Below are 26868 nucleotides of genomic sequence, written 5' to 3'. Positions count from 1 at the left end.
GTCGCGGCGATGCGCGATGCAAGTCGGTGACTCGATTTCGGACGGGTAAAACGTAGACTCGGCCCATCAGTGTGTACGCGACCAGTGTTCGGATACGCAACGAAAGTACCGGTGGTTACCGTCTCTCCGCTTCTTCTTTCACGTCTTCTCGCTCGTTATCCGTGCTCGTTACGAGAACAAGCCGCGGGATCAGTGCGAGCGGAGAACACTTTTCGTGGATCATGTGCTGCGTGGACACGTGTACGCGAGACCGGTGCGGAAAGCACTCTGTTCAGTGAGTTTCAACTCCAGTCCGGAGCTCGAGGATTCGCAAGTGGTTCGCGTTCGATCGGGAAACCGGGGAAAATACGAGAAACGGTGCTGTCGTTTCTTCGAGTGTACCCGTGTCTTGGAGGATCGTCGAATCTTCCTGTGAATGTCCCTCTGATCACCGATGCATCGGTGTTCCCGTTGAGCCTGTTTCGAGCGGACGGTAATACGCTCCTCGGCATCGGTAGGTTTCGCTCGAGCTTTTATCGCGCACCGCGGAAATCCGGTTGAAGTTTCCACGACACGGTACGATGCGAACGCGGTTAGCCGACCGATTTGCTCGCACGATCTTTCATTTACGAATCAGAATTTCCTGTATGCGAATCGAATCGATGAATCTTGAAAATTCCTTACTTCTTAAATTATTCGTTTAATCGAGCGATCGTTAACGAGGAATAAACAAAGATTAACTTTCTCTGTACAGCTGGACGAACTGTTGGGCACGAGCGCGATCAAGAAGGAAAATACTTACACGAAGGTGGCAGAGACAGGGGTGGCGAAGGTCACGGAGTTGGGCCTAAGGGTGGCATCATGGACTCTCATCAGCATCAGTTCTGTCTCAAGTGGAATAGCTTCGGTAGCAACTTGGCGACAGCGTTCTCGAATTTGTTCAAAAGCGAGAGTCTTACCGATGTCACCCTATTCTGCGAGGGTAAGTTCTCTTTTTTACTATCTACCAATTAATTAATCTAAAGAAGAACCTTTATTATATTAAAGAAAGAAATTTAAAATCACCGTTGAATGCAACGTTTCAATGAGTAATACACTTTTCGTTGCACGCGCGAAAGAATCGAATGCCCGGTCGATCGAGTCGATATCGCGTAATCGGTGTATTTTGAAGTCGACCAGCAAGCGCGTTCCTTTTCTTATCAGTCAACAATTAAGTGAAAAATTTTCGTACGAAAAACGGGCGTCGATCGCGGCTCGAAACGAGCCATTCACGTGGCCGGAAGCCTCGCCTCCATGTCTGACCAAAGAGGCGCCATCACTCCTTGCGCGCGAATACGCTCACCTGTCGACCTCCCGATTGCAGTTGCACGCCGCCGCTTTGCAAGCGGTGCACGTGTGCGAGTGCAAGCCAAGTGCAGCGGCCGCGGATTGGCCCGCCCCTACCCCTGTTTCACCCAATCGCGTGGGGCGAGTCTCCACTCGCGCAGAGTCAGTCGATGTGTGCATGCGAATCTCGGCTGCTTTGCACATCGCCTTTATACAAACGCTCCTGTCCCTCTGTACGTGTGTATGCGTGTGCGAACATACGTGCATACGCACGTACACTGGTGTGCGATTTCCCCCGACGAATGTGCAACATTCTTACGGATTCGTCGCGCGAAACCGCAGTTCGCGGCGAGCCGCGATGCAATGCACTCGCGGTTGCATCGCTTTCGTCCTCTTCGAGACGAGTACCGTCTTTCAGTTTGATCGGTCGCGTGCGACTTTCAACCAGCGAGAATCCGGTCGCGTTTCTTTTATTGCAACGATAGAGAGAGAGGTGTTTTTATCTGAGGCCGAAAGATAAAAGCAACGGTAGTATCGTGATCGTTCGTGTCAACTTTATATTTATCGTGGCTTGTGCGCCGTTTATGCAGGCCGTAACTGTGAACGGCTTCCGGTCCAAAAATAAAAGTTGGATACGTGCATCTTCATTCATTATGTATCAACCGTACCGCAGACTCGGTGCAACGACTAATGGGTCGCGAGTGCCATCGAGAGTGCGAGTTTCGATCGATCGATCGAAATTCGATTTTCTTCATTCGCGATTGATACGAATCGTTGACGAGCATTCTGCATTGATAATCGATGGTGGTGTGTTTAATAATGCGACGGGTTCGCGGCATTGAACCGCGAACTGTCGACAGAAACGGCAATAAAGTGGAACGGACGAGTCTTGTGGATTATGCATTCGTGGTATGTTACTTTGGTATTGAATTTTGATGGGAATTAATTATCGTAATCATTCAGGTCGTAATATTTTTGATTCTTTACAGCCATTAGTTCTCGTGTTTGTTTCCTATACATGTCGATGCAAACAGTGCCAGATTAAGGGAAGGTCTAAGAAGGAGTACAACCCTGGGTCCCGCTTCGCTATGTCAAAAAATATTGTCCTATTTTTTTACGATTAATTGTTATTCAGTTTTGTTTAAAATAAATTTCAATTTTTAAATCAAGTTTGTGAGCCATAGAGGTTCTCAATGGTTTGATAGCTCCGGGCCTCAAAAATCTTAATTTGGTCCTGGTTTAATTTAATTTGCTCTGCGATAACATTAATTATTTCCGCGTTCGTGTAAAAATTGCAGATATCTCGAAACCGTATCCACTTTTGTCTTGCGAAAATAGACTCATCATGTGCAACAAATATAACGAGTCACTGGGCAAGCGAAAACTGTCGAAACTCTGGCGGTTACGATGTTCAGAAAATTCGGTATGATCTATCAGCGACTCTGATAACGTTACTATACATGTGGAACTAGAGATATCTGTTTCTTTATCAGTCACGCTGAATAAACAAGAATGTGCAACTTTCAAGACATAATTTCGAAGCCTTCTGTTTTCTTCGCGATGCTTCGCCAGAATTATTATTCTTTATTGAATAAATGCCAGCAGCAGGTAATAATAAACGGAATGTATAAAATGTTTTCTGACGAAGGAATTGCAGGGAGTAGGAAAATATTTTCTGAAGAAACAAATTGCTTTCTGACCTCGGTTCAGTTTACTCGAATCAAAGGGTGCTGCAGCTTAGTACCAATTGTTTGTATAATGCAAAATAAGGTAATTATTTTATAAATATTTTTCAAGATCCTCTTCGGCATCTTCCATTGCATCGATGATGCAGTACCGTTACGAATCGACGAATGTCGTCTCGTAAGATATTCGTGTCAGCTCGGTTCCGAGACGGCTAACGGGCGTCCCGTTAAGTGCAGCACGTAGAGAAAGTTGTGAACGACTGGATCGACCGATTAATCACTATCGCTTGCGAAGACCGTAAAGCTGGTCGCTTAATTGGTTAGCTGGCTGACCACGTGCCATCGAGCTGTTTTTCTCCCCGTAACGGTCTTGCGAGCTACGCTTCTTCGTTGGATCAATCGAACCGGATGCTAGTTTCTTGCTCCTCTTTCATCTATCATTTGATCGAAATCCGATCACGATATTCCTAATAAATACCAGAGAAATAGTTTCAAAGTTATGAGCAATCGTATTATAAGAAGGATTATTCGTCTAGAGAGCTCGAGCGCATTCGAAAGGTTCCTTTCACAATCATCGTGATCTGTTCTCGAATCTTTTCCTCGTAGTCACCAAGAGGATGTTTGTAATTAATCGGGCCATGTGACCGGTATTTCGTGAGACATTGGGCGCATGCAATTCGTCGATGGCCTTCGTCTCGCGATGTTGGATAGCTAAAGTCCAACCAGGCGATTCGCGATAACCCTTGCTTGCCCTCCGAGAAGACGAAGACGAAGACGAAGACGAAGACGAAGACGAAGACGAAGAGGACACTTCCGAAACGATACTCTTTTATGTTTCTATGGACGTGATATGAATTTAGCCGTTCGCGCGTGCAACTCGCCTTCCTTACAAGTTCCTCCTGCTCTCCCACTTCTAACCTCGTGAGCACCGTTTCCTCGCCAACACGATCCTCCTTCTAACGCTTTCTCCAAGGTAGGCACACCACGCGTGTCCTGATTTCACGAAAACCATCGGCTGGTAGCCATCAACCGATGACGGTAGAATTTCTTTTGGCGAAGGGAAAGGAAAAGTTTCTTCTCAGATACCGAAGGCCGTGATTCTTTTTTTCCACCCGTTGGAAGGCGAAAGTCGACGAAAAGCCCCGCGCCACGATGGCTGAGAGAAACAGGGAGAGTAACACGATGCTTTGTCGCCCGTTCGAGTGCTCTTTCTTATTTTTCTCAGCGATAGAGGGTGAGAACGTGAAAAGGAAGGTCGGTGGGTAGGAAGGGTTCAAGGACGATGGAGTTTGGTAGGAAATAGAGGGAGACCGGGTAACGCATAGCTCCGAAGAGAATCATGGTTGAGCAACGCGCGCTTTCGTGGAGGCGCGTGTGGATGTGCCGTATGCTCGCGCGATCCTAACATTGATATACCACCGTACGCACCGAGGAATATATGTATATGTATGTAATCGTTTGAAGGCCCAAAGGAAGCCGAAAGTAGGCCTGGGTTACAGTTAGATCTAACAGTCTTCTTCACGGTCTTCTCGAACCGTATAGGTGATGCACACTGCTCGACCATGTCGGCACGTGGTATACGCACTGGCACGCAGAGGACGGTTCTACTTGCTTATGTGTATGTATGCGAGCGTCGGACGCCATGTATGATGTATCTTTTCTAAGCTTGCAAGCCACTTCGTGCAGGAATTTTCTATGAAAGTTGAAACGTTTCAGTCTGCTTTTCCTTGAGGGTGTTAGACCAGCTTAATCAGAATCTTTGAGAATTTATATTCATAATCTCTTCCTAGGTTGCTATAAAAAAAAAGGTAAACTGTAAAAAATTGATAGAATGTGCAAATGTGCGGTCTTAAAGGTGTATAGCAGCACCAGATTAAGGGAAGATCTAAGGGCCTTCGTTGTAAATTTCCGGTTAAATGTTATTTAATTTCATTTACAATAAATTTCAATTTTTAAATGAAATTTATGAATCAAGGGGAATCTTGAAGATAGCTACAGGGCCTTAGAAATCTGAATTCGGTCCTGATGTTAAGAGAACGCGATAAAAACGTTACTGGCCAGCTAATTAATTGTGGCTGATTAGTTCCACATCGAACAGGAGAAATAAAAATATAGCGCATAAAAATTGTAGCTCGGTGTTGGTATCGATTCAATTGCATAACGTACGAACGACGAAAGATAACGAGATACATAAATCTTTCGCCGTAAGAAAATGTGTCGCGCACCGAGTATAGGAACACGTGTATCCGCGATATGAAAATATTCGAGCTAAAATCGGGAAAAAAAGTCGAATTACACATATTACGAATTGGAACTCGCGAGCGTTATCGGCGCACGAGAAAGCGTGCTCGCGGCTCCGAGGCTACCACACGCGCACACACGGCCTGCGTTCTGTGTGCGTAACGTTACACAAGATTAAGCGGAGTGTGCAAGCGACACGTGGAACGTTAGACTAGAAATATTCGTATACCGTTTGCTGGCATTCGAACGGAACTATCCCCGGACACTGTTCCCAGATGCGAAAGACGACTTCGTGCTCCGTTCACACGACAAAAATTCATTTTGATACGACCTAAATCCGACAGATTATCTAACACATTTTCAATAATTTCGAGATGATGGACGAGATCTCGTTAGTTTTTCTCAGGTTCAAATTACTATTTTCCTTTAAATATATACATATGTATTTTAAATTAAAAATGTAGTTAATTACAGCCATTCTTAATACAATCACTGCAATTTACACGATTTTCTAATTTCTTCAATGTAAATTATGAAAAAGAGAAATTTTCATTCAGATTGTAATTAGTTGTCCACCCCAATCCTTGGTCAAGTTATACGTAATCATTACCTATCGAGATCAGTCGTGTTCACTGGGTCACTGTGTCCAGTGCAACGAGATAAAAGTATATGGTCGGAGACACAGTTACCGAGTGAACGATATCTGGGCGAACGAAAAGGGTCGGGCATAAGCAGGAAATTAGGTCGTGTCACTAGCTCGTCGTTGTGTGTTGCAACGAGAACGCAGGCTAGCACGGAAACGCACACATATGCGTGATAGACACTGTGTTTGCATGCATACGTGGTTAATTATCAATTGTATCCTGTACGTTGTGAAATATTACATTTCACACCGTTCATATAAAGCAACCTGTCCGGTTGTATTTCATTCCCAAAACGTGTATACACAGAGTGACTTATTACGATGGAGATCTAGTTTGCCAATGGATTCATTAGTTAAAGATAACGGAAAACAATTATTCTGTCTCGTTTTTCAGTTTTAATTGCTTAGAGTAATGATTGTTTCTCTTTAAATGTGGACATTTCTGCTGTGCCAGTCAAGCTGTTAATTCTGTCATTATAATTAACGCGTTGATTGGCATAGGAGTTACTGGTAATAAATAGAATTATTTCGTATCAAATCATATAAAATTTAGTATATATTTGAAAAATATGAATAATAAATAAATATCAATTCAAATTCTTCCGCGTAACTATTCATACGCAAGTGTGGTGGGAAGCCATAGATCTACATATATATTTGGGACCTTCTCCCTTACGTCGTCAATCGGAATATGCCTATAGGTAAGGGCAAGAACCCAGAACATCACCATTTTTCCTGGGGAAGCCTTTGATCGTGAGTGTACTTAGTAAGCCATATTGCAGTAACGAATTTCGAAACATAGAGACTCTGATATAATTTGATGACATAAAAGTATCATAAAATAGCACTCACGGTACATCAGCTTGAAGTTTAAGGTTTAATGAAAACGACTACATAAACATTTCATCAATATTCTAAACACAAATTGCTCTATTCTTCATTGGAACGAACAATGAATTAAACACAATTCCTATAGTTTCTATCATTAACAAAAATACTATAATAGAAATCAAAGTATCGTAATTGTCTATTTTACTAACTTGAAAATAAAATAACGCACGTCGAGTTTTTAGCAAGTAATTCATGTAAAGTCGAAGCAGTTTGCGCGGTTTGGGTTATCGTTCATTGATCGTAGCGTAAACGGGATTCGGCCTCCAACAGCACGCGTAAATAAAATGTCATACGCGTTATCTAGTCGATAAGGGGAACGATCGAATACAGGTATACTTCCGTTATTTGAATTTCCAACGGCAATTCGAAAATATAGAGGGAGGCGCCGCTATTTTTATTCGCGACTGTAAAGAGGCCTGTTCCAATTTTCTTCTCGCGTTTCAAAGAATGTTCGCACAAACATTCGTTGCAGTAACCTTTAACAATTTAATTAATACACTAATAATCTTAGTCCTTTTCATTTAATTATTCAACCCCCAAGATAATTAATTGTGCCTTTATTCTTCATGAAAAATAATATAAAAATGTAAAGGAACGATATGATGGAAACGGGTACAGTTAAAGATTGTTGAGTTGAGCAGAGCAGTTTTAGAAGCTCGATACATGACCGATATAAGGGGGATGACCGAGAAATGGGGAGTGAACGTACTTGACTCGTAAACTCGTGAACTCAGTGAAGCAAAGTATACTTCTTAGAGTCAAGGTTACTCTTCTGATGCAACAGGATGCCGGCCATTGACACCGTATTCTATCCTCTCACCAATTTAGGTTCGGATATCGCACATCAGATTCGCCAACCATTCTAAATACTTTTTTCTTTCTTCGTTAATTCAAACAGTTTCTTTAATCCGTATATGAAATCAAATTTTTAACAATTGCTTATTAATGAATTTTGCCGGATGATTTAACAACTGATTAATGAGCCAAGGGTTAATGAACTCATCGCTAGTTAGGATGTCTTGCAATAGACGAAACATGAGAGCTGGACTTTATTTCGAGATTGCTCGTTGATCTATTTGCTGTTCGGGCGATTCGAAGGTTTCTCGGTCCGGTTACGAGGTCCACCTTTGCCAGCTGCCATTTCTGTTAGAAACGTGACGTCCATAACCAGAAACGTTTCGTCGACTTCGCGAGAACATTATGCGACTTGGAAAGGAATTCGTGGAATATTGTGAACTTCTAACGTCATAAAAAAAGTACCGTAAACCTTACAACTACCTGTCCACGAAGTGGAGTTAGAAGACGTTTATCCGGAACAGCGTGAACTCATTCCTGGACGAACAAAATGCAAAATGAGTTAGCCAGTTTCTTTCCCGTTGAATTCTCGTTGACCTTGCGCCTCTCGAGTGTTCCTCTAGAGAAAAAAATATAATTAATCATCATACTCGCTACTTGTTTATGAAAGAATCTATGTCACAGTTCTTACATCGTTGCATATCTGATTTTCGATTGTAAACGTTATTTCATGACATAAAAGTATGGCGAAATGGCTATTATGTTGTATTAATTTTTAGACGAAAGTTCAGTGAAAATGATTGCATAAACCTTTCGTTAATATTCTTAACCGAAAATAAAGATACTTCCCAGTGAAGGCTGCTGGTGACTTGATGCAACATTTAGAGAACGTATAGCCAATGAATACATACTACTGCGTTAATTTTAAATACGTTTACATAGCAATTTTCATGAAACTTTAAGCTTTAATTTGCGATACTTTTATGTCGCAAGAAAAAAATAAAAAGATTAGCTAGTTGATTTGTAACGACTCGATAGTTTCTATACAATTGTGGCGCTTAATTGTTTGCTCTTCGATTATGGAAATCGCTCGTTTCTATCAGTACGATCGTAATCGATTCAGCATCGAGGATGGAAAAACGAGGATGAAACGCGTGGAACTAGAAGCGATTTCAAGGCCTGCTATTCGTTAGTATTACAAGGCAAACGCAGAGTTGCGAAACGCCACGATGTTGATAGCGGTGCTGTTCGTTATCAGATTATTAAGGTATTAAATACCATGTGGCACCGAACGTAGATCGATAATATTATGCGTTCGCCTTTTTTTGATCGTGTCGCGTTCATCGAGATATAGCGGGGTGAAATTATAAAAATTAATATATTCGAACGGTGTACGTGTAAATCGTATACGAATGCAGGTGCCCACGTACTGATAATTTTCTCGAATCGAGAGTTAATCATCGTCCGACTAAGTGGGTCAATGACACAATTACACAACTCGTTGGCTTAACAGGCTCGTGCGTGCATTCACGGGCTTTGTTGGAACAGACACAACGCGTTGTAAATATAACCGCGAAGCTACGATATCTTTCTCTGTAAAACACGCGCGAATTTTTTCTTTTTTTTAAATTAATTAATGCAAATTTAATTAAAAATTGTTAATAATAGTATTTTTATCTGTGGCGTGGATACCAACGACATTAACCCTTGAACAGGGGAGTTTCAGTCAAGAGATACAAACTTACAAAATAGAAAATAAATAAATTAAATTAACATAATAATATATAGAATAATTTTCAAAGGAACAGTGTAAAATTTAGAAAATGAAAATAATATGAAATAGAAAATTAAATTAAAATTATAACTTTCTTCATGGTCCGCCGGTCAAGGGTTAAGATATATTTATTTACAAATCCATGATGATAATTATTTTTAATCTTCAACTGAGCTAATTTTATTTAGTTTTGAATTACTAAATCATTGTGCAATGGTTTGCGTTTGACAATATTGTTGTCGGTTGAAGTGACAAGGGTTCAGAATCACGCGTCTCTGCCATGTTCTCTAAAGGAATGCAAAGTGGTTGTAAAATAAAAGGGAGGATTTTTTTGGTCCACGTGCAGCCACGTGCGATTGCACAGTACACGTGATCAAGATTTCTCGGCTGCGCGACAAAGTTTCAAAGCTCACGGCCACCCCTTCCACTCTGTCCAATTTTCACGCGTCCAATTCCACCGTTTCGTTTCGCTTCGCTTCTTCTCGTTCTCTCTCCTCATCGAGTGTTTGCTCAATGATTGTCATCGTGCAGCGTACGTACGCGTAACACAGAGAACATGTGCGAACCGATCGACCTTGGTCCCACGCGGCCATTGGCCGGAACCAAAGGAAGCCGACCATGCCGATTGGCCCGTTCAACAGCTCTAAAACGAGCTCTAGCACGCGCGTACAATGTGTTGATCGCACCGCGTGTGCGCCCCGAGGAATCTGGTAGCAAAATTCAGCCACGGAGGGGAACTAGCTCTCGCACTTTGCATCGTCGACCTTGTCGGGCCATTGACCGTCGTTTTGCGCCCCTTGGCTCTTTTCTTTGTCGTTTTACCGTGCTCGTTTCGCTAGGATCGCACTCCTTATCTTTCAGCCTGGCTTAGAACGCGATTTCAACAGCGTATCACCGATGTACAATCGATAGGGAACAAAGGGAAAACGTAGCTCTGCTCGAAACATGTACGTGATAGCTGGATGCTTTTCTATGGGGATGCAGACGGATCTTATTATTGCCTATTAACCCTTTCATTGCTTTCACTTCTGAAATAACGGAGTAGTAAGACTGCTATTCTCTTCTTGCTTTTCAATTTCATGCTGAATAATAATTATAGATACTTGGGTCAATAATCTCTTGGCACATGGTATTTATGAAGAATAGTTGATTCTTATGATCTTCTGATTGCTAATATTTATCATAAATAATGTGATAAATGTGGTTTATATATTTTGGCTCTTTAGTGGTGTGTCCTGTTTCTAACGCGTTCAGTAGAATGCTGCAGTAGAAACAGCCATGTCTGATATGGCGTACTGTAACATGGGTTTCTCTTCTATTTATCATTTTTTTTTTAATTCTGTATTTTTACAGATAATAGTAATAAATTTATTTTGTAAAGAATATTTGTAATACTTTCCTTTAACTACATGTTATAAAAAATGTTTTTATATGTTACATACATTATGGAATAATTTCATTCTGATTACTTTGAGCAAGCACTTAATTGTTTGGAGTAACTAATCATTGATGAATGGGATTGCTTCTCAAAACGTTTCCTTTTGATTCTATTGCTTGATTTCATGTAGAGGTAGAGTAGGATTGATTGGGATAATTTAAACGTTGACGGTATGAATTAACAGCGTTGCGCGTTTGAATTATGAACTGTTTTCAGAGTTACAGTTATACCGCTTTATTCATCTAATGCCACGTTCGAGAACCGTAAGATAACGTTAGTTATGGTTATCGAATTATCATATTATTCTCATATTCTCGTAATATCGATGCGTAAACTTTTATGTTAATTTAAATGGAAAATTTAATAATTTCATGAAACGTGTGCTCTTTAAAGTGTGAATATCACAAATACCACGCACTCGTAACGCAGATGCTTAACGATTTACTTTCCTGACTTTTAACGTTATCGTTCATTACCTTATCTCTGTCAACTGTATTACGTACTAGTTACGTTACTTGGAAGTTTGGTAACTTCCAGGCGTACAGAAGCTACCAAGTGCAAACTTACGAATAATCTACTTCTAAATATAAAACTGGAATTCTAATGACTTCAGCCTATTACGTAAGTTGAAATAAGTAGCTGATTTTTCTTAGGAATTGTAATTTTCATTCAAATTTAAGCCTCAAATTGATAACACAGGTACTATTCGTGTCATCGAATCGTGTCAAACTTTCTATGTTTCGAAAGCCGCCGTTTGATATGCAACAGCCTAATACATGCCTACATTTTTCGACAGCGGTGTTTTTTTTTTCTTTTTTTTCTTCTTCTGAAAGTTACGCCATAAAAGATACACCGCATGCCTGCATGTTTACGCGATTCATCGCCGCAAGGTGAATCAATGTTCCGATAAGAATCGGTGTCATTTTCGGCAGAACAGGAATGAGAGGGTTTAATTTATGCCGCTTCCGGGTTCTCTGCGTATAGCAACGTTAGACGTGCGCGGAGTAATAGAACGATCGTCTACGATAGAAGAGGATACGATGACCATCGTAGGAAACTGAAAAACCCTAGTCCATTAAAATGTTTACCAGCTGGCCTTGGGGTATGAATAGATTGCCCGCGAAGAGTGCATTGCTCCGTTGCGTAACTGCGCGCGCTCGTGTTATTTTGCAAGTTTCTCCTCCGCCGAGAAGGCTGCGGGCACCGTGAATTAATTTCTCATTCTTAGGCTAATGGATTTCATTAAGCGATTCCTACCGCCGATTGTACACATCTATGTACGATCGTCACGATTATTTCGATGATTCATCCCCACCGCTAGTTGTCATCGATCATTTATTATTTTATTATTTTTTTTCAACGACACTCGTATAGCGTTAATTTTCTTCGATCCGTTGAAGGTCACCGGTACCAAAAATCAGAAGAATTTTCTTTCATCTTCGTTGGGTAATCTGGAACAAAAAGGCTCGCCACGTTGTTATTACAGACAGTTCGTAGGCCTCGTGGAGCGTATCGGAAAATAGCTAGACGAAAACACACTCGCGTATTATTTTCGCTGCGTCGATCCACACAAAGGATGCGAGAATTCCAGGCACATGTTTCCGGGTCTTGGTTATGAGCTGTTGGCATCAGCGGTGGCATAAGCCGCGAACCACGGTACGCAAAACGCCCACACACGCACACGCGCTCGGTCGTTGGCCCCTGTACACCACACATCGAAAATGAACGTATATTTGGCCCCGGGATACCTGTAACGATACGCATCACGCTATATTTGGCGGGTTGCAAATCTTAGCTTCCATACAACCGAATTCTTAGAATGAAAAAAGTAAAAGGTTATTATTTATTTTGATAAAAATCAAAATAGGCTGAACCAATTTGCCAAAGTCCATCTTTGGAACGGTCACATATAATCCTTGTTATGGTACCATAATTTCTTTCCCTGTAGATTTGACTCATCGTAATTTATCTGCATTATCTGTTTTTGGTTCTGTAAGGGCTCATAGAGCCATCGAAGATGAAGAGAAGAAAGTGAAAATGTAATTTTTGAAAAAACTTTTCGATTGTTTGTTGACGTGGAAGATAGAAGGTCGCTTTATAAAGGGTTCAGGGTTTGCTTTTTTTTTCTAGGAATCTTCTGAATATCAAGCAGCCTAGAAGAACTCGATACGGTTTAGTTAGGCGAGCCATTCCGAAAGGCAGGTGGTTTCGGCCACCTGGCTGACTGTTCTCGCATGTCTTTCCCCCTTTTTTTTTCCTTATTCGAAGGATATCGTGTTATTGCGTCTCCTCTCATCTTCCTCGGTTCGCGCATAATCGAACGGTGACAAGGTTTGTCGTTAGAGCTTGTAAGATGCTCCCATTCGATAGAAACTGAATAGCTACCTTAAATAAATACCTAGTATAATATGTATTTTCTTCTCTTAATTAATGATATTAAATTCGTCGGCGTAGATTATTATCAACAACCACCATCGTAGCCGACGCGTTAAAACTTCAAAGCCGTGAGTCATTGTATATTGCAGTCATTATTAATAAATATTCCTTTGCCTAAGAACCTTACTTTCGTCTCTGTGTAGCATGAGTTATGTTCTTGTTGTGGTTTAAGCAGACGATGTTCGCGAGGGAACACGGGATGATAAAAATATTTTCCTCACGGATTTGTTCTACAACCTATGCGGCACCGTATTCGTTAGACGAGCTCCGATATCGTATTACGCGCACGTTACACTTGCGTACGTGAATTGTAAATTACGGAAGATCGTGTCCGAAGATGGCCTAGATATCCAACGGGCTGCAAGAAAAGGGCATCGCACGTCAAGCCGGCGCTCTTGCCTTCTTTATGCTCTCTCTCGCGCGGAGGGAAATAGAGTACGAGTGGAGGAAAAAAAAAAAGGGTTCGATAGTCACCGCTTCCTTTGCACGCCAAAATTCCCGCGGTGTCCGGGCACCATGAAAACCGTGAGAAAAAAGGACTAGAGAATAGAAACATGCACGGGTACCGAAAGTTCGTGGAAAATACTTGGTTCGACCCTAGGCAAAGTAATCGTCCTTTGTTGTACTTACAACGTTTTATTCTATGCGATTGATTTAAGAATAATTTTAAGGCAAACAATTGGGAATAATTTATGTCACAATGGCTCACCTCCAATTTTCATCCAAGCACGCTTTAAGAAATTATTCTACACTTAATAATTTGATAAAATGGTACTTCAATGAAATAAGGATCCTAAGAAATCATTTATGGAACTGGTAACTGAGAGTTGAAAGAAGAAGGGTTAAAAAAGATGAGAAATTGGTGACACTATTTTGATGTTTTAGCGAAAGGTTTGGCTAACGTGTCTGTATTTTTGCGTGTGTTTCAGGAGTAACGTTCAAGGCACATAGGTTAATCCTCGCAGCATGCAGCAAGCACTTTCAAGAGCTGTTCGAAGGAATGCCTCCTTCTCCCGCGGGACTGATCGTTATTCTCGACGGGACGAGTGCCCACAATATGGCGTCCCTTCTCGAATTCATGTACCGTGGAGAGGTACATGTGTCCCAGGAATCCCTCAGCTCTTTCCTCAAAGCAGCCGAATGCCTTCAAGTATGCGACTTATTCCATCTCTCTTAAATAATTGCCCTAAATAGTAGTCACGTGTTCGAACGTGAAGGCGTACTTTACATTCTTCGGGGAACATCTTTTTTTATTTTTGGCCACGATTAATGGCCACCAGTTCCTGTTCTAAACATCCACGCGAGAACACTGAACGATAACCGTGTCAATGTTCTTTCGAAGACCGTGGAAGATTGCCTTGCTACAGTCTTCTTTCGAATGCTTACTATTATGCTTTAACATCTCTCAGACAATATTCCTTATTATACTATTTGAGATAACAAATTTTCAACTGCTTTTGGAATTTTCCCCACTAATTTGTGATCCAGGTGTTAATTGAAATTTTATCAAATATGTTTTGATATTTATTTTTTATTACTATTTCAGTGTTATTTAATATTATAAATTCCAGTATATTATTTCCAACTTTACTCAGCCTGTTTTCAACCCTCAATAATATATTAAAAATACAAATACAGTAACACAACAGCCCTGCATCATTAAAAAATTCCAAATTTTCTGTATAAATTCTCGACACCGTTAATTTCCTACATTTTTCACATTTCATTTTTTTTATTTTTTATTACAGGTAAAGGGTCTGTCCATCGAACACGAGAAACTGGCAGTAGCGCAGAGGCACGCTGCGGAGAACAATAACTCGTCGACGGACGCCGGGGGTGGCAATGGCGGCGGAGGTGATGGTGGTGGCGGTGGTGGCGGCGGCGGTGGCGGAGGTGGCGGCAGCGGCGGCGAGAGCGGAAGTGGTGTCAGCGGTAGCGTGAGCGGAAACGTTGCTGGCAGCGTCGGTGGCAGCGTGGGTGGTGGTATTGGTAGCGTCGGCGGTGGTGTCGGCGAGGTGAGCGATTTGGGCGAAGCGGGTGAAGCAACCATGGTTAGAAACATCACGAAGAGAACCCCCACACCGGCACCTTCGCCCGCCCCTGCCTATACCGTGCCCAGCCTCTACTCTACCTCTCACTATTACGAAAGCCCGCAGAAAAGGCTGATGAGGTAAGCCCTTTTACCGGCACGAAGGACTCGCGCGTGAAATTTTCAAATGAAACCGCAGTTACGGAGCCGCCGCGACCTTCCTGGCCTTCTAATGGCGATCGAATCCGTGGCTCGCATTCCACACGGCAGCAATTAATCCATCGTCACGCGATTAACCCCTTGACCACCTATAACGAGAACCCGCGTGTATTCGAGCATACTGCTAATGAGCGTGATGAAAATTATCAGTGACAATTATCATTCACCATTCGTAATGAATGAAGGTCTTTGGATTTATTTATCTTGCATAAATCTTTCAATGATGACTAACACCAATTAATACACAGCATTCTGTTAAAATTTATTGAAAAATTTTCAACAAACGGTGCAATTTCGAAATCTTTTTAATTCGAACAGAAAGAATAAAAAGATGGAATTAGTTGAATGTAGGTTTTCGAAATTTTTAAAGAAAGTTTTATATAACCTTATATCGTTTATTTTGGGAATGCTTTCAGATCGCCGAGCGACGTCGATACTTTAGGAAGGGCGAGCGTGTTACGCGACGGTACGGCTTTCCGGCCCGCGTCAGCGCCACATCCGCTTCTCCTGGAGAATCATTTCTATCAGCCGTTTATCCACCCTTCGGAAACGTCCGCGCATCCCCATACCGCGCCTCACACGCCAACGGAACTGGAACAAGAATTGGAACGAGCGAGGTCCGAGGAACGTAGCAATTGCGATCTCAAGGAAAGCGTAGCCGAAGGTGCGACTTGCGTCCCTTTCCTTTTCGATCAACCCTTTAACACTGTTTCAATTTAATTTTGATTAAATAAACGATTATATATTTCCATAGATCTTCGAATAAAACAGGAACCGGTAGCGTTGAGCGATCGGGAGAGGGCAGAAAAATTGGCGGAAAGACTGTCAGGCGAGGTTTATTCCGGGGGAAGGGGGTTCGACGGTAGTCACTATGGTTCAAACTCGGATCAAATGCAACATGGTGGACAAGCTGGCCACGGTATGATGCCTTTACCACCGGCTCATCCACCGACTCCTGATCTCAGCCCTGCGCCCACCACCCCTGCTATGTGGAATACGAAGATCAACAAGGCTGGCACTGTTACCACTCCTGATGGTGAGTGATACTTTCAATCTAATCTAATTCTTTTCTCTTAAAAACAATTCTTAAAATAACTGAAATTAATATTTTGTGATTTGGACAAAGTAATCACTCCCAAATTACTTACGATTTTTCCTAAAAAAATTCTAAATGTCACTTAAATAGCATGTCAAAGCATTAGATAAAATATTAATCTACAATATCATCGGTAATTCATACCGTCGTATCATAGACCTGGCTGTATTTCATCTATGACAGCCAGTGTGTTAAACAAAGAAGGATTAAGTCGTTTCCCAATAATAAACCGACTCGTATCGTGCTAGAAGGAACGAAACGTATCATCGATTACACAAGTTCGCTAAGCTTATTGCAAACACACCACGTGTTTCTTGATTCATCGCGAAAGCGTCGTACGCGTGTACGATTACGCGGTCTACGCTTGAAAATAATTCCTCCAAAAATCGTATTTCATTAAGCTTATTAAAGCGAACAAAACGGGAGAAATTGTTGCTTATTTACATCGCGCCGATATCACTATCGTGTTTACAACCGAATCGTTCAACGTACACGCGTGTAATTAAATCGAAGCGATTAAGAGTAATTATTGATTACGATAATCGTATGGTTGAAGTTTCGAGAGTCAGTTAACGGATTCGAAACGGTGGCTATGTTTTATCTGGGCCAGTGCGTTCGGTGGAAGGCAAAAGGCCTTCCAGATCTAATGTTACAAAATGCACGACTGATCGTTGCATCATCGGTTGCACGTGGAGCTTTCTTGATGTTGCAATTCGTACCTCTATTCGTAGCCCCCTTCCAGGTACATACACTGTTCTCGTGTTCTACAAATCGTTTCGAATGGCGATTGGAATGGTAAGATTAAGAAGAATGCAACCTTAAATCATTCCATAAAAAAGTTTTATTTAAATATCAACATTTGTCGCGTCTTGAAAAGCTGAAAAATTGTATTTTTCCTAAATTGATCGAAGGGTAGAGCAGTAAGAGTGCTTTCGCTCAGATACATCGTTCAATTCAACCCTCTCTATTTCCCATTCTCTGGAAGGTTGACAAATTATTTCGAGAAAGAACGTGTCGCTTAAAGTCGAATACCCTCTTAAATGTCACCACGAAGTTCGCCGGTTAATCGTCAACGGGGTCGTCCCTCGTCACCAGGTCCGTCCGTGGAAATTTCGTAGCCGCCCGTTGACAGGTGTATTTTTTACCTCGACCCGGCACGAGATAAAAACTTCTAACGTTGAAAAAGAGAGCAAAAGGCGATCTATGTTGGCTGTTCCCTGTTCACGTTTCTACCTTACGACGGTGTCGTCGGTCGGCTCGCCTTCACGGCGTGAACAAAGTGTACAAAGAGGATGCAGGCGACGGTGCAGCCAGTGGGAACATCTTTTGCTCCGGCGAGCAAATCACCGGGCGTGACGCCACGACACCGGGGCCACCGAGGGTGTCGATACAACAAACACATCGACAAAGTCCACCATGGATTACATAGAGATTTCGATGTGTCGCGGATTACGCTTTAACCATTTTTAATCGCTGCTAGATGAGCGAGCGGACAGGCTAGCCGCGACGGTAAAGAAAGAAGCGAACCGGCAACTAATGCAACCACGGTTATTGACATTAAGCGTGCTCGAACGGCTCGCACGACACGGGAAAAGGCGATACCTGTCGAAGCGAGGGAGGCGAGAGCCGTTGTGTCCACGGAAGAGGAAAAGACCAAGGAAGCTGAGGGGCGAGAAAAGAGAACGGCCTTTTTCGAACGCTTTCGGCGTTCTTTCGTAAGCGACGCAGAAACGCGCGGTGAGGCCGGTCCGCTCGAATTGTCGCTACGCGAACGAGAACGGAACGGGAACGGGAACGGGAACGGGCTCGCCTCGAGATCCCGGTGGCTCAGAGGGGAAACGAAGCTAACGGCCGCGAGATTGTTGGACCATTCTATTAAAGTACAGTTATGCTAGCTTTGATTTAGTCGTTAGGAGTTTGGCTTTTCGTTAGAGACTCGCTGGATCCGGCCTGTGATTTCGTGGCATTGCTTTACGGTAAATGGTTCTGTTCACGCTTCGCCCGGTCGGATTCCCGCGAGGGAACCTTAGGTGATAAATGATACGATTTAACTGTTTGCGGATGAGAGCCTTAGTGAAAAAATAGTTAGATATACATATATTCATTGGCTTTGTACATTGACGTAATGAGATGCGAGATAAAAGAAATGTTGAAGTTCAGAAACGCTTTGGTACCGTTAGAATCGGTAACATTCATTAGAAGACTAAATGAAATTCGTTTTTATTAAAATCAGTTTCTCAGAAATAATTGCATACCTATTTTTTAAAGGACGTTCGGCTATAGTTACGTCATTCTTTTTTTCGACTTTCTACTTTCCGCGTGTCCTTCTGTCGCTATTGATTCTTTCCAGGCCATGGACCACTTAATTTAAAAATCTAATTGAGAAATTATTAACTATAATCGCAGTCGCATTCGCGTGGCTTCAAATCGTCCCTTCTTGTCCCTGATATCGCGGGGAAAAGTGGTGGATGACGAGCCTTATCCAAAGAAAGTTGACACGCAACGCTTCTGAATTATAGACGAAGAAAGACTGCTCTGTTCGGGCTGCGAGTCGGTTCAAGTCGATGCACCACATCCATTTCGTTCTCTTCCTTTTTCTTTACCTTCTTCCTTTCGAGGCGCGCACCAGTCCTGTTGCAATTTTCCGCACGTGCCTCGTTAAAATTTCAGCGAAGCGTGCACGCGCGCGACCCACGCCGGAAACGTTCGACCACTTTGACTTCTGGTAGCTCTCTGAAACATTAATTCGTCGTTTCCGATTATTAATTTCGTATGCGGGATCGCCGCGACGTCTGTCCTTTCGTGTTCGAAAAAATGTTAGACAGGGGACTTTTGTTTTTTTTTTCTTTATCGATCACCCCAACGAACGATTCGTGGAGAAAAATTTCATTTGCAACGTTTCATTCTTATCCTTATCAGTGCTTAATGAGACTATGCTCTGCCTAACTTATTGCAGTAACACCAGACTTCTGAATGCCGCTTGTACCAAATACCATCTTATAGGCACGAAGGTTTTTGTTTTAAATTATTTTAATTAAATTCTGTATCTAAAGGGTTAATCCCCGTTTATTAACAAATAAATAAATAAATAAATAAATAAAAATTCTTTTTTGGTAATATTAGCAGAGAGATTGTGCATTGGTGACGTGTTACGTTCTATCGATTATGCGAATGATGTAAGCAACAACTTTCTATCTCGTGTTGTCGATCCGAATGAATCAGAATTCAACAAAATTTCAGCATGACTTGCAATGTTTCTTAAATTCCAACGTTCAGATCATGCCTGTCATGTTATTCGGTTCACGGAGAAAACAATATCGTTTTTTTAGTTATACTTTCTTTTCTTTTCGTTAGCTCGAGGCTTCTTTACGTTCGGCGGATCACGTGCAGGTCGAATCGGGAGAGATTCGAGAATACCTAACGCGAGCCGATTTAGGCCACCGGTTCTTAGAACCGATTAGTCCTCGATTCTCGCAACGCGCGAACCTCGAAACCAGCTTTAACCTCCAACAGTTGGGAATCATTGCACAATGCAGCAACAACGCGAAATCCTTGTCTGACACGATGAGCAGGGAACATTCTCAGCATTGTGTCTCTTACTTTATTGCTTAGGTCAAATGTGACTAAACTATGAACAATATCTGCTACTTTATGTAATTAAAGTATTACAAATTTCAAGTTATTTTCTTAACCCTCTGCTTCTTCATTTCCGAGCTTGATTTTATATTCTTCTAAGCTTAAGAAAAATCTGAAAAAATTCCACGATATTTATTGAAATTTCTAATTTAACCTACAAGTGATGCTTAAGTGAAACGTTTAAATCTTCTCGCAGTGAAAATTAAAATTCGAAGGCGAGTCGTGAAAAATGAAATATTTAATATTAACACAAAGTCAAAATACTACATTTCTAGCGCGAGTAGTCACTAATTACACCAGGTAGAATTGTAGAGCATGATTTCTCGCCTACTTGCTCGCCGAACAGTGAAATGGAATTTCCCGACAATTCACCTGTAAATCATAAGAACGATGTTAGAGGGGATCGATGACTCCAATCAAGAGAGAATTAAAGTCCCATTCCAAAGTAACCAGTTCTCTTTTTTCTCGAGGAGAAGAGCTGAGAAAATGTTCGGTTCCCCCTGGGTAGATGAAGAAGCAAGAGGCTTTGAATGAATTATGGGTATAGACCGTTGGATGTTTTTTCAAGAGAGGATGCGAAAGGCTGGTTCTTATGTATGTCATGGCCAAAGCGGCCCCCGGTATGTTTTAGAAACTGTTAGAAAAGTTTGGTTGACTCTCGTTCACGGGCTGCAAATTATCGCTAGGCCGGAGAGAATTTGTTTGACTGACTCGCACCTAAGTACTTTCATAACTTCCTGAAACCGGTCAATCTCTCGGAGACATGTGAAATTTTCTACCTTAATTGATCCGGCTAACACGGATAATACGTCCTTTTGTTTTCACCTCTGTTTCTATTTACATTCACACGTGTTCAAATATTTTATTGCCGCTCTAAAATGGCTAAAGTAATTCAACAGATAGATAATTGTTCGAAAAGCAATTAGGACAAATAAATGATACTATTTCTAAGGTAGAACATTCTAATTATTCTTCAAAGGTAAAAAAAAAAAAAATATTGAACTCTTGATATGTTGAGATGTACATATTGGAAAATGTAAAAAGATAAATTGAACATTTCAACTGAGAAAGCTAGGAAACTTTATCACAGATGATATTTTTAGGTTGTCAATCCTTTTTTTTTATACGTATCCTTGTTAAATTCGATCGAATGAAAAGCGTGGGCGTCATCTTCGAACGGCTTCGTTGACTTTGTCAGAAGTACCAGTGAAATTCAACATGACAACCATCCCTAGGACTCGTATTGATCGACAGCACGCACTATTGTGCAGGAGAATCGTCGTAACCAGAATTAAAGACCGTTTCTTCAGTTTCTGATTACTATAGGATAATCAAATTACTTCAAAGTTTCGGGTGAGATTCTTCGTACGATCCAAAAGCGAAACCATTCGTTTTCCAGGACCTTTACCGGGTCATTAAAATCGTATCAAAGATATAATTAATTCAATTATTACTTCGTTAATGATTTTGTAATGGGACGTAACATTAATCACGATTATGAAAATGTACATAATTAAGGTATCTCGTTAGATTAATATTCAGGACGTACAGAGGTTCGCAAGATCCTCTATTGAAGCACATTGATTTTGCAACAAAGTCTAGAGATAATTTCTTAATGAATTAATCGCCATTTGGAGCCTTAGTTTTATCGAAATTTAAAAACCTCGGACATCAGTAAATATTCTCTATGAAAGATTAACATTTCGACAGCTGATAACAGCACTTAAGACTTCATTAACCCTTCGAAAACGATGAACTCTTGTTTGTGTTGAAAGAAAATCATCGCGATAACTCTTTACAACAAAAGCTATCAAATTGATTAAATCTGAAAACGTTTGAAATTAAAAAAAAAAATAAATGATTGTTCCATCCTTAAACACAAGAAACCAAACAGAAGAGTTTGATTCGAAGAATCAATCAACAACGTGCAAAGCCATGTGTGTTATCGGGATCGAACAGTTTGCAACGATTGCACGTATTACTTATCGTAACGAGGGATCAGCGTGTTAGTTTATGGAGAGGGTGGAAAGGGGGCCGCGTAATCACTCAATTGGTCAGTGATAACAGCAATCTTTCAGTTACCTATTTTTGTGCGACGATCGACCGCGAATTGTTCGTGCTATTTTTTCGTTGCACGTATTTTTTCCCCGCACATAAACACACACACACAATGACTCTCGCGTAACACGTTCACACTGTTAACCGTTAGACCAGCTGATAAGACGGATAGTGGGTCTCGTGCAATGCCGAATTTGGGTCACGAAATATTTCATGATAACACCGTCAGAGGGCCTAATGGCCTAATGGTACGAACGAAGCTGGTAAAATCTGACCAGAATGGCACGTTTGTTTTTCGTTAAATGTAAAATACTGTGTATTTGGAGCAAATCCTTCGATTAGTTTTGTATCGTGTTTTCTTGAAATTTTTTCTGGGACAACTGCAGCGGTAGAAAACGAGCCTCTTCATTTTCTTTGAATGAAATTGAAAGAGGAATTTATTTATAGAAAAATATGAAGATTTGAATCATTTCGACCCCTCTGAAAGTTTTATTGCTATGCTTCTCGCTTTGACAAGTACGAATAAAACAATGGACTACCGTGTTGGCCCGGTGCTACCCTCCCACACACAATACGTAACCCTATCTTTACTGAAAATCCTCAGCCCTTAACCCTACCTCCTGCGCTAACTTGCCATCCCTCGGCAACCTTCCCCTCGTTTTTGTATCTATCTTCCTTTTTTACGCAATCCTTCTCACTCCTCGTCCTCGATATCCTAGACGGACGCAATCATGGTCCACTGCATTAGAAATTATCAATTTTTAATTCTCAATGTTTAATTTTCAATTTTCAATTCTGAATTCTAAATTCTCAATTTTTAATTTTCATTTCTCAGTTTTCAATTCTCAGTTTTCAATTCTTTATTTGAAAATTTTCAATTTTCAATTCTCAATTTTCAATTCTCTATTTGAAAATTTTCAATTTTCAATTACTTTTTAGACTTCGGACTGTAGAGTTTAACAGTATAAATTGAAAAAGAACTCGCAATCTTAGAAAATATCTCAATCGAATTATTGTATTGCTAAACACAGGAAGCTTGATATAATTTGATGACAGAAAAGTATCTCGAAATACCACTTGTGTTATATCAATTAAAACCTTAAATTTTACTGAAAATGACTGTATAAACAATTCGTCAGTATTTTGACTATAAAACGACTAGTTATCATTTGCAACAAACAACAACCGCTCTCGCCAATGAAAACGATTTCATGACATAAAAGTACACCGCAATACCATTTATAGCATATCAATTTAAAGCCTAAGTCACTGAAAACCTGCCCCATACCAAACTAAATCATTTATAACGTATATCTCGTATCACAAAAGCTATTCATCATATCCAATCAAAATCTCCAAGGAACTTACTTCCTTCGCGATCCATGTATCCAACTCATAAATCATCGGTACTATTGACTATAGGATCTCACGGCTAGCCACGGATTACTCTACTTTGTCCCTATCGCGGTTGCATCGTAGGCAAAGGGAAGTTGCGTGTCGGGTTTTCACGCAATCTTGTTGAACGTGTTGCTTGAACTTTGGCATGCGACCGTCAGATAGCGCTTGCTTGCAAACGCACAAGCGTGCGCGCGAACGCCAGGCGCGTATATTTTTGGGGGTCGAAGGGGAGGGAGTGAAGTTGAGGTGGAAATGGACGACAGCACAGGCGTGGGTGCAAATTTACTGCAGCGCTCGCGATTCTGCAATGTCGGTCGAATCCGACGTATTTCATGCGACTGGCCACGCAACGGAGGGGGGACGGTGGGGGGGATATACTAGCTGTTCGAAAATTATCTGCAACAGAATGCCGCGTTATCGGTTTTAGCCTCGCCAGCGAACAGATCGAAACGAATTTATTAATTACGTTTCAGAGCGTTGCGAACGGTCGTTCGTTCTGAACCGATGAGACCGGACTTTAAATGTGACCAGTTTAAATGAATGAACAGGTAGCAGAGATAGCAATTCATTGCAGTCATAGTTATGCTATTTATTTTCAATACTTTTATCAAAATTAATCTTTAAGTAAATATATACTGTTTAAATTTTGTTTCTTTATAATTGACGTGTACTATTGGCGTTTATTTCTATTCTTATTTTTATCATTCCCTGTAATTACTGTATCAGTTAGTTTCTGTTCATTTATGTAGACATTTCTTTCCATTATATGCTTATTTTGGGTAACGATTTTAACGTATACGTTATTAATAATGCGATTAGAGAATGTTGTTATTATTTGATCTAATAATAAGACTATTACTCTTTCAAGAAGTAAATTTATTTATCTTAGTTAACTAAACTCCTAATGCAATATTCGATGAATTTGAACGGTGTTCACGGAATGAAATGCACCGGCAGTTTTCCGGGACACGATGTGTAGGGTGCCAAATTTCGTAGAGCCGAGCCTACCGCGGCACCTACCAATCAATAAACGAATGCGTGCGTGCACGGATAGGGACAGTGTGCGCGTGTGTGCAGCCCACTGTTCGCTTGTGTCAGTGCACGTGCCGCCAAAAGTTCGTGAACGCGCAAGGTTTGCGTGCTTCCCGGTTGTTTGTGTGCGCAACTACGCGTACGAGGACCGAGCGTAAATCGCGCGCGCGTGCACCTCTATACAATACCGTCCAAAAGTATCCGGACACTTACATTTTTTCAGATATCAAAGAAACGTGTATCTTGAAAAAAATATATTTTACTTTACAGAAGGGTGGAAACATTATTCCGTAGTAGCCTCCACGATAATTGAATGAAAAATTGGAGTTATGTATTAAAAATTTGATGAATAATTGTGAATATAATTTAAAAGAAATTGAAAAAAAATGTAGGTAGATATTCAGATATTTGTGGATGGTACTGTATATGTACATTAGCCTTCTTTTTTAGTATGAGTGTGTTTTGAAGGAGAGGCAAGTCTTTGATGAGTTGGTACCTTGCACCGCAACCGATATTTTCTTTTCTTTTTTTGCTTTATCGAACGACTCGACTTGCTCTTAACCATGCAACATCCATCGTTGCACTTCCAGCGCGTTTCCAAAAATAATTTATCGTTGAAAGATGAGGAGAGGGGACGATTGACGTAGTGGAATAGCACGTTGAATTATCGTTTGCATTCGATGAATTCTTGTCTGTTATAGTCTCCGACGCGAAATTACACGTGGAATTATAATTTCTTGCATTTTGGAAATTACTCGCGACTTTGGATACGACGCGTTAGAGTGAAGTCTTTGATAACTCAATCTATGATTTAGAACATAGAAAATGAAAAGTAATATTCTGTTTACTATTGTTTAAAAAAGCATCGGCACAAAAGGCAAGATAGTTTTGCAATTTTCGTGATAATTCTTATATCAAAGTTTCTTACGTTCGACTATTTCTTTATCGCACAATAGATAATAACTTATGGTTTATGATTTATCGCTTATGATAATTCTCGAGAACACTAGAAACGCGGATTTCTAGATTTTAGTTTACAGTAAAGATCAGATAACCATTTACGTATCGAACGTGCATTATCGATTGACAAATTTATTGCTCGATATGTAGGTCACCGTGTGATACGATCAGATCGACCAGGAAGCAATAGAACTTTTGTTTGGTTCAATACCTGAAATATCGACGAGGCGTTCTTAATGAGATCCAATAGAAATAATATAAAATTTCGAAATTGAATTTAAAAAAAGAAAAAAGAAAACGAAAAAGTAAGAATCCTTTTGAAAATAAGAATTCTCCAAAACTAAATTGCAGATTTATAATGAAACGCATAGTGTGTATTTGAAGAGAACGTAATCCCCGAGATACGTAAACGCGCGATCACCATAAATAATTCAACGCGAGGAACGAAGCGTAAAGCGAGGCAGGTCGTCTTTAAACAAGGCGTCCCTCCCTGAAACCGAGAGTGAAAACATTAGGCGGGAAGGCGAGAAATCATGTCACCACGAAAGTGGTCGGTAGAAACAAGCGCAGAGGGAGCTGAATAGTTATATTTCGATTCAGCGAGGTCTCGGAAGTGGACCGTTGTGCAGGTTATGGTTTCCTCCGATCTGTTCGAGGGGTACAGGAGGGTTAGCATCCCTTGCACACGGGTTCGAGGAGACCACCGAGAAATAAGAGGAGGGACTCGTCTATGTTACCTTCCTTTTACTCAGGGTTACAACGCAACGCTTCTCTCCGACATTGATTTTTCTCTTCACCTTTGCCTTATGACCAACTGGACGTCTCGAGTTTAATTGTGGAAAATTTTCCTCGTTATCCTCCGCTTGATTCCTCAGCTTCTCCGTTCCTTAGACGCGTTATTCCTTTGTTTCTTCTCCGATTTGTTCCGAATGATCGGACAGGCTGCCGCCCAGTCGACGACGACCAATTTGGCGCCACCGAACGATATGTGTCAAGGACTGTGTGGCGATCCACGCTCCTACGCGATGGAGCGTATCCATCCGTCAAATCGCCCTCCCTGCTGGATCTCGAACATCGCGTGGAAGAACGGTAGGCGTTAAGATACGTGGCCACCAGTTTTCTGGATCGAGACAGAGCCTCGGCGTTCCGATTCCTACAGATTTCCCACGAGACGAGGCGGCAACTAGTTTTATCCACGGGCGCACGTGTGCTCCCGGAAAGCGCTCTTTATT

The 26868-nt window shown here is 41.2% G+C and overlaps 1 protein-coding gene across 1 annotated transcript in view; it reads left to right on the top strand.

Moving 5' to 3' along the window:
• The window catches only part of chinmo (Chronologically inappropriate morphogenesis), a 48475-nt gene that overhangs the window by 7723 nt on the left and 13884 nt on the right, over nt 1–26868 (top strand). The window contains exons 2-6 of the mRNA XM_034336627.2: nt 734–961; nt 14138–14358; nt 14957–15378; nt 15873–16120; nt 16211–16492. Coding sequence (XP_034192518.1) covers nt 734–961; nt 14138–14358; nt 14957–15378; nt 15873–16120; nt 16211–16492 — 1401 coding nt within the window. The remainder of the gene's footprint in view (nt 1–733; nt 962–14137; nt 14359–14956; nt 15379–15872; nt 16121–16210; nt 16493–26868) is intronic.

Source organism: Osmia lignaria, chromosome 10 (genome assembly GCF_051020975.1).
Source record: "Osmia lignaria lignaria isolate PbOS001 chromosome 10, iyOsmLign1, whole genome shotgun sequence".
In the NCBI taxonomy this organism is placed as follows: domain Eukaryota; kingdom Metazoa; phylum Arthropoda; class Insecta; order Hymenoptera; family Megachilidae; genus Osmia; species Osmia lignaria.
Note: the sequence above shows the minus strand (reverse complement) of the source record. Positions and strands in the feature narration are given on the sequence as shown.